The 8,269-nt window shown below is 45.7% G+C and overlaps 1 protein-coding gene across 1 annotated transcript; it reads right to left on the bottom strand.

The window, feature by feature from the left end:
• Positions 1 to 429: 429 nt before the first annotated feature.
• On the bottom strand, positions 430 to 2,350 carry LOC131910711 (pre-mRNA-splicing factor 38A-like). The gene has a single exon (XM_059262608.1). It carries the CDS (start codon positions 2,282 to 2,284, stop codon positions 1,343 to 1,345), a length of 942 nt encoding a protein of 313 aa, XP_059118591.1. The 5' UTR covers positions 2,285 to 2,350; the 3' UTR covers positions 430 to 1,342.
• Positions 2,351 to 8,269: the final 5,919 nt, after the last annotated feature.

Below are 8,269 nucleotides of genomic sequence, written 5' to 3'. Positions count from 1 at the left end.
AGAGAGAAGGGGAGAGAGAGAGAGAGAGAGAGAGAGAGAGAGAGAGAGAGAGAGAGAGAGAGAGAGAATAGCACAAGTTCTTCCTAAGAGCTTGAATCCAGCCACGTGTTCCCGCTTGAGCCTAGTCAAGGCTTGGCTCTGGCTTCCTTAAGCTCCAACCACGTGCGGTAGCTTTACAGGCAGGGGCCCTGTTCGAAAGGGCAGGCCTGAGTTGTTTGTAGCACTGGCTTTAAGCTAACCGCTTGGGGCTACTGTCAGTCTGGCCTGAGGCCAAGCCGACCCGGGCCTGGGCTAGGGAGCCGGCCGCCCAGGCGGGAAACCAGACCTGCTGTCAAGCCAAGTTAAGTGGTTTTTAATGGATTCTTGTCACGTTGGGCGCCAAATGTAGATGTAACCAACCATCTTATTAAATAAGAAACACAGAGCCGATTCAGAGAAGAAAGCCAAGAGGTCAGAGCTAAGAGCCTCAACCTTCCTGCTTCAGCGATCCTCTTCAGTCAAAAGAGCTCTCCGAAAGGGACCTACTTCCTCTGTGTTTGTCTTATATAATCTTTCTGTTCTGCCTTCTCATTGGTTGTAAACCCAAACACATGACTGCGTCATCACTGCCTGTATGTACAGCCCTCCAGGTCCTCTATGGTATTGAGATTAAAGGCGTGTGTCTCCAATGTTGGCTGTCTCCTTTTACACACAGAGATCTACCTAGCTCTGTCTACCAAGTGCTGGGATTAAAGGTGTGCGCCACCACCGCCACGCTCTTGCTATGGCTCTAATAGCTCTGAACCCCCAGGCAACTTTATTTATTAACATACAATTAAAATCACATTTCAGTACAAACAAAATACCACCATAGTAGTTAATGAGAAGTTAGGAATTACTACGCTTTACTAGCTGGGTCGCAGCAGTATCAACCACAGAACTCTCAGGATTTCATAGAGAAAGCAGAAACTAAAGAAAAATGACAACTGTGTCTGGTTTAATTACAAATAAGAAAAGGATCACCACGTGGCTATATCTCTTCATTCTCATGAATCTCCCCAACTCCCAGATCCTCTTGACCCTTTTTAAGTATGAATAACCATAGTTGGTTAGGTCAAAACCTGACCTTGATTTGGTCAAAAACATCCTTCAAAGATGTTGATTATAATTCAAAGAGATACAAAACTTAGCACCACCTCTGTAATATTAAAATAAAAACAAAACAGAAACCAACCAAACGACTTGATGTTTTAAAAACCCAAAATACGCATAGCTGCCTGAAGAGGAGATCTTGATCCTTTCACTAAACCTATTCTTCTCATATCCACAGGAGGCCATCTGGGCAGAAGTCAAAATGAATCCATTACTCATTTCCTCTCCGGCTCTTCTTGTGGCTTTTCTTAGACCTTTCAGGAGACTTGGAGTGACTCCTATGTCTGTGACTACGGTGGTGACCTGGGGATTTAGAGCGGGATCTGTGTCGTCTGTCTCGGGACCTGCTTCGATGGCGTCGTGGACTCTTGCTCCTATGCCTTTCTCGGCGTGGAGAAGGGCTTCTTCTTTTGGGGGATCTACTTCGCCTCCTGGGAGACCGACTCCGACTCCTCCTGTAGCGCAGTGCAGGAGAACGCCGTGGCTTGTCCAGGTCTCGGTAGCTTCTTCGTCGTCGATGGTCAGGTGATGGGACTCTTTCCAGCTTCTCATCTTCTTCTTCCTCCTCCTCACTGGATTCCACATCATCCATGTCCTCTTCTAGAGCACTAACTCGGGGCTCCAGTTGTTCAGCTTCCTCCAGCACAGAGCGTCTCTGCAGCCGGGGCAAAATGATATCACAGACTCTCTCACTGTGCAGAAGTTCATCAATGAACTCATCTACGTGCATCAGTTCAAACTCCCCATTCCGGTTCTGGCTCTTGATTTTTCGATAGTCATTGTACAAAGGCTCCAAGTACTTGTAGCAATCCATTGCAGTTCCTGTCAGCCTCATGTAAAGTGCCCCCAACATCCGGACATACTTGAAATCTTCATTTTTTATGAACTCAACAATGATATCCTTCTCAGGTTGAATCTGAAGCATCTTCAAGGTTAAACACAGAAAAGGAGTTGGCTTTATGTTTCCACCGTAGACACCACCCACAAACCTTAACTCCATGGCTTTGTCCACTACAAGTTCAGCGGTAAGTCCAAAGCACTCTTCTTTCCAGTACTTTGATTCATAGATCCGCGTGCGAATGATCTTCTCCACCAGATACTGAGGGTTGGTGCCATGGATGCTGTGGGCATCCTTGACCGTACGGTTCGCCATCTTAAAACGCTTTCGATTCTATTTCTCTCGGCTTCTTCAATACAAATCGTCACATCCAGGTTTTAAAAAAAGACGTCTAGGCCAGGCGGTGGTGGCGCACGCCTTTAATCCCAGCACTCGGGAGGCAGAGCCAGGCGGATCTCTGTGAGTTCAAGGCCAGCCTGGGCTACCAAGTGAGTTCCAGGAAAGGCTCAAAGCTACACAGAGAAACCCTGTCTCAAAAAAACCAAAAAAAAAAAAAAAAAAAAAAAAAAAAAAGACGTCTAGAGGCAGAGGAAACCCTTCTAAGACCTGAGGCCACCAGCTTGGAACCTGAAATTGCGGAGCTGAACCCTTTCCCGGGACTACCCAAGACTGGTCTCAGAGACGGCTGAAGTACTTCAGGAGCCCTCGGTGGGCGTGGCGAGGCGGTTGAGAAAGCCAATCGGAACCAAGCTGTGGGCGGGGTCACGGCTGGGGGTGGGAAAAGTTTTCTCCTCTGACTTCTATTCCTGCTGGGGCCAGCAGCATGCTGGCGGTCTGTGGTGTGGCTGGGGGACCCGGGAGGGGTCTAGCTCAGACATTGGAGCACTGTGCAGGAACTCCCCGAGTGCCTGGACTGGAATCGGTGGGAAGCGCGGGGATTTTGCCAGCCCTGGCAATCTTCCGCGTGGTGAGTGCGGCTCCAGGCCCGCTGGGCATTCTCCACAGACTCACTGATTTCCATGTTCCACACACATGCACCCAGAGCCTGTTCAGTGGCGGGCACTCCCTCCTTAGTTCTTTTGTGTTTTTCCTAGCATGACACAGCCATGCCTTTCCCAGCCTCCTCTAATAATTCAAACTTCCTACTGTTACTCTGTAGCAGCTCCAATGCATTCCTGCCCAGTCTCTTGTCCCAGCCATTAATGGCGGCTATTCTCCCTACTCTCAGTAGTTTCTCCATGTATCCTGGGCTTCCTGTTGCTTCTTGTTGATAGGAGACTTTTTCACAGCTCAGCTGGTGTGCTGGTTAGAATGTCAATGACCCCTATAGACTCATATATTTGAGTGTTTGGTTCCCGGTTGGTGGACTCTTTAGGAGGCATGGTCTTTTTGGAGAAGGTATTTCAATGGGGATGGGGTTTAAGGTTTCAAAAAACCCATGCCAGGCCCAGTCTAACTCTCTGGCTCCTGCTGGTGGATCAGGGTGCAATCTCTCAGCTGCAGCAAGAGCCCACAGCACCATGCCTGCCTGCTGCCATGCTGCCCACCAGGATAGTGGCCATGGACTCATCCTTTGAAAACTGTAAGGAAGCTCCGAATTAAATAATTTCTACTACAAGATGTCTTCTTGGTCATGGTGTCTCTTCACAGCACTAGAACAATAACTAAGACAGCTGGGGGAGGGGTGGAACCCATGTGCTTGGTTATTCACTGCACCTTCATTCAGAGACCCTCTGCTGGTAATTTCCAAGGCCATAGCAGACATGTGAAATAAAGATGCTGAGGTGCATTTCTATGGAAGGAAGTATGGAGTGAACAGGAGCAAGTGGAAGCAGGGAACAGAGGCTCAATTTTCATTGAAACATCTGCAATGAGATGCTCCTTCACACCCATTCAATACAATCAGCCTCAGGAGCCATAATGCCAAGTGGTCGAAAAGATATGGAGACACTGGCACCCTCACATTTGTCTGGAGGAGATGCAAAATGACAGTCATGGAAGACAGTTTGGCATTTGCATTAAAAGTTAAACATGCGTATGTTAAAAGATTCAGCAGTTCTTCGCTGATGTCTTTAGCCCATTGAAAAGAAAATACTGCTCTCAAAAACCTGTGTTTGAGATGTTCACAAGGACTTGATAGAGAGTAGTAGTTCAATTAGATCACTCAGGTGGTCCTGAACTGGGTAGTGGGTAAAATGTGTTGCCTGCATATAAGGAATGACACTGTAAAACAAGAGACAACAGGCTTGAATAGCTTGTACCTAGTAGTAGGATGAGATACAAATGATTCCTTTTCTGTGATAGGAGGACCAGGGCTCTGATGTTTTTAAATTCTGTGGAGTTTTCAAACTGTTCCATCAGAAAGTAGTCAAGTGGTTGTAGGGAGCAGAGACCAGAGACATAAAGGATCAAAAGCTGAATTTTCCAATGAAATAATTGTTCTCATCCTTGAAGTGGCTTGTTGCTTATCTCTTACCCTTATGCAAATTAACCAAGTCATGATGTTAAAAGAATATTTAACTGACAACAAATTTTCCAATGGTAAGGGCTACTGAGAGTATAAAACCTCCTTGGTGAAGTGTCCTGTTCATCCTCAGAAATGCATACCTCCACAGAAGTGTGTTTATAGCAGGAACTCAGTAATGCCTTCAGGCTCCCCTGGAAGTAAGGGTCACATTTCATCTTTACTCCTAGGAAGGGCTCTTCTCTCTACCAAGCCAGAGAGACTGGCTAAAAATCCTCATGACTCTCCTGCCCCCTGGTGTTTGAAAAGGGCACTGCAGGAATCATCACTGATGATGGTTGATTGGTTTAAAACAGCAATGAAAGGACTGGGAGGGTACTTGTTTTCCTGGGTCAGGGAGTAGTTGCCCACTCTTTTAATCTCAGGCCTAGGTTGAAGGACTGGGTGATGTTTCAGGCCATGCTGGTTGTGAAGTGAACTTTAGGACAATCAATATAATATAGTGCAACCTTTCTCAAATTAGATAAATAAATAAATAAATAAATAAATAAATAAATAAATAATAACATAAAGCATGCTCTTCTGCCTGGATACTTGTTACTGTGCTCACATGGGGATGATTACAGAAGGAGGGAGCACAGGCTGGTGTGGAAGGAGCTTGAGTTCTAATCCCACAGTAGGTTTTGAGCTACAACATCCAGACATGTTTCACAGCAACTGTACAAGAACTAGGCAGGGAGGCACTGGCTCATTCTTCCAGTAAGAGAACAGAAGATTTTCAACATCCTCAATGAGTGTGTGCACCCTGAAAATCTTGCAGTGTACACTGTGTGACCAGTATGAAACTGTTCCCACTTCCCCATGCTGAAAAGCGACAGCCAGAGGAGCCATCCCACCTCCTCACATGATTTTACAGACAATGGGAACCATTAGGTACAATTTGTGGCCAAAGAGAACATTAACCTATGTGAGGCAGAGGGGTATGAATTGTGTCCCTTGAGAACCTCAGTAGTTCCCAGGAACAAGGCACTTTCCCGTGCCTTCTTATCCTCACACTGCTGGAGTTCACAAGGTGAACAGAGAGTCAGCAGGTCAGGACAGGGTGAGAGGGCACTCACTGTGCAGACAGTCTCAGGGAAGATGGAGATGAGAATGGGCATCTGATTCTTCCCACACTACCTGATGTCACAGTGGAAGAGTCTTCGAGACACAGGCGACGTGACATGTCAAGCACACTTGTGGCACAGGCAAATAATTCCATTTCTGTGACAGCATACACAGAGATTTAAAATGTCTAAATTGTGGTCCTTTTCTTACCCCAGAACCAGAAAGCAGCTAGGGGGTTGGCAGGAAACATGGTTCAGGACAATAGCCAGTGTAAAGGGGTGAGAAGGAACTGTTTTGAGTGACAGAAACATCCTCACACTTCAATTGGACATGGTTGCAATGTCTTATACATTTGCTCAAAACGACAAAGGTATTCATATAAATGGCTGGATTTGATCATCTGTGGATCATTTTATATTGAAGCTCTTCAAAAATAATATGGCTCTTGAAATTCTAAAGTGTCCTGTGAGCCCCCTAAGCACACACAGGGGTGTTTGCAAAAGGAGCTCCATAATGCCTTCAGACTGCAGTGGAAGTATCAGGCAGCCATCCTCCTGCACTCAGAGGAATTGCTCTCCCCTCTCCCAGCACCTCAGTCAGGCTGTGCTGTATCCTGTCTACTCCATGGTATCTAGGGTAGAACATGCAAGAATCACCATTTTCATCTAATGACCCTAATAAACCTGGGCTGTGCAAGTTCTGATTTGAGTGAGGGTGGATGATGAACATGAGGAATCTGCTAACTCCTCTCTGTCTCAGACTGGGATTGCCTTGGATGCTATGCACTCTTTAGACAGCTGTGGTGGTATTGTATTCTCCAAAATATTGTGCACCCTAATAAATTTATCTGGGGTCAGAGAACAGACAGCCACTAGATACAGAGGCCAGAAAATAGTAGCACTCACCGCCTTTAATCCTAGCATTCCAGAGGGAGAAATCCATCTGGGATCTCTGTGAGTTCAAGGCCACATTGGAAAGAGCCAGGCATGGTGACACACACCTTTAATCCCGAGAAGTGAGCCTTGAATCCCAGGGAGTGATGGCAAAAACAGAAAGATATGTAATGCGTGGAGACCAGAAACTAGAAGCATTTGGCTGGTTAAGCATTTGGCTGGTTAAGGATTCAGGCTTTCGAGAAGCACATTTCAGCTGAGAGCCTTTGGGATGAGGACACAGAGGCTTCCAGTCTGAGGAGACAAGACCAGCTGAGGATCTGGCGAGGTGAGATAGCTGTGACTTGTTCTGTCTCTCTGATCTACCAGCACTGACCCCAATAACTGGCCTCGGTTTTGATTTTATTAATAAGAACTTTTAAGATTCATGCTACAGACAGCCTCGATTCTTTCCACCACCAAAGGTGAAGGGAAGTGTCCAGCTAAGCCCTTCTGGCTCTTCTGGGTTTGTCATGTCCACAAGCTCCCATCTCCCTGGCACCTCACCTCACAGAGAGTATCATGTTTGGACACTGTAGAATTTGACAGACCAAAGTTTCAAATCAGCATGGTGTTTCTGAGAGTGCTTCCTCCATCTGATCCACATCACCTTTTGTGACAACTGATGTGAAAAAGGCCAGAGCAGTGCCATATACATGCATCAGAGGATTTTGCCTACATCTTTCCAAGGTCAAAAGCTCAACCCTCTATCCTCAGTGAATTACTGCCTACATGACACACCTTGACATATGGATTCTCAGAATATGAAGCTCACTGAATCCACCATTGATGTCTGGCACTGTTACAGCTTTAGATAAAACTTGAAGATATGGCCCTACTTGGGGCATGGCACAATCATGACAATTCATTCACAAAGAGCAGCTGTCTCTGAAATGACATTTAGTGGAATGGTGTCCTTTCAGTCTGAGGGTGGATAAGCCCAGCCCAAGAAGGGGTTAGATTGTGACCAATACGTGAAAACCGAAGATTTGTGCGCACGTTTATCCTCTTTTTGGTTGTTTTTTTTTTTTTTTTTTTTTTGAAGCAGAGCTGGCAATCTTTTTCATTTCTTGGGTGACCAATGAGTTTATTGGGGTATGGTGTGAGGGTAACAGATGTTGCTTACAGCAGCATGAAAATCCCAAAGTCAACCCCAACCTGAGTGATGACTCAGAAGAGCTGAATCCCAAGAGATGTATGTGTGGTTTTCACACAGCTCAATAGATCCAAGAGTCTCCTCTTCCCAGCAGTCCACTTTCAGATTGGGCATTTGAAAGAACAGATGTTTGCAGCACAGTGTTAAAGAGAGGCACCCAAGGAGAGGACAAGACACAGTCAGGCAAGAAGTCTTCCCTTTACAGTTGCCATGCATCTGGTTTGGGAGGCATCTGGAGTTACATGCTAAGAACCCCTTCTCTGTTGGTGAATGGGATCACGTGTGGTTGCTGATGTGCACTGGATAGAAGTCCACCAGGAATGTAAACAAGGTTCACTGTCTTCGTAGTGGGGTTCCTAGAGCCTTGTATTATTACACCTGGCAGAGGAATAAAGCTGAGTATGCTTAGGCCTGCAGCACAATGGAAGATCTTATAATACTCCCTTTTAAAAACATCTCTCTACAAAAGTAATGGTGTCTTGATGTAGATAATCTGCAAAGACATTATTGTGTTGGAATTCTTTTTTTCTCTAAGTTTTCTCTTAGTATATACTAATGATCCATAATAATGGGTTTCATGATGACATTTTCAAACGTGTGAATGAGGTTTTAGTTCCTTTTCATTCCTCTACTACTCTTAC

This window comes from Peromyscus eremicus, chromosome 5, assembly GCF_949786415.1.
Source record: "Peromyscus eremicus chromosome 5, PerEre_H2_v1, whole genome shotgun sequence".
NCBI classification, from domain to species: Eukaryota; Metazoa; Chordata; class Mammalia; order Rodentia; family Cricetidae; genus Peromyscus; species Peromyscus eremicus.
This window is presented reverse-complemented; position numbering and strand designations above follow the sequence as displayed.

Excerpts from the sequence above, each read along its gene's own strand:
- LOC131910711 (XM_059262608.1), bottom strand. The coding sequence starts at position 2,284 with ATGGCGAACCGTACGGTCAAGGATGCCCACAGCATCCATGGCACCAAC.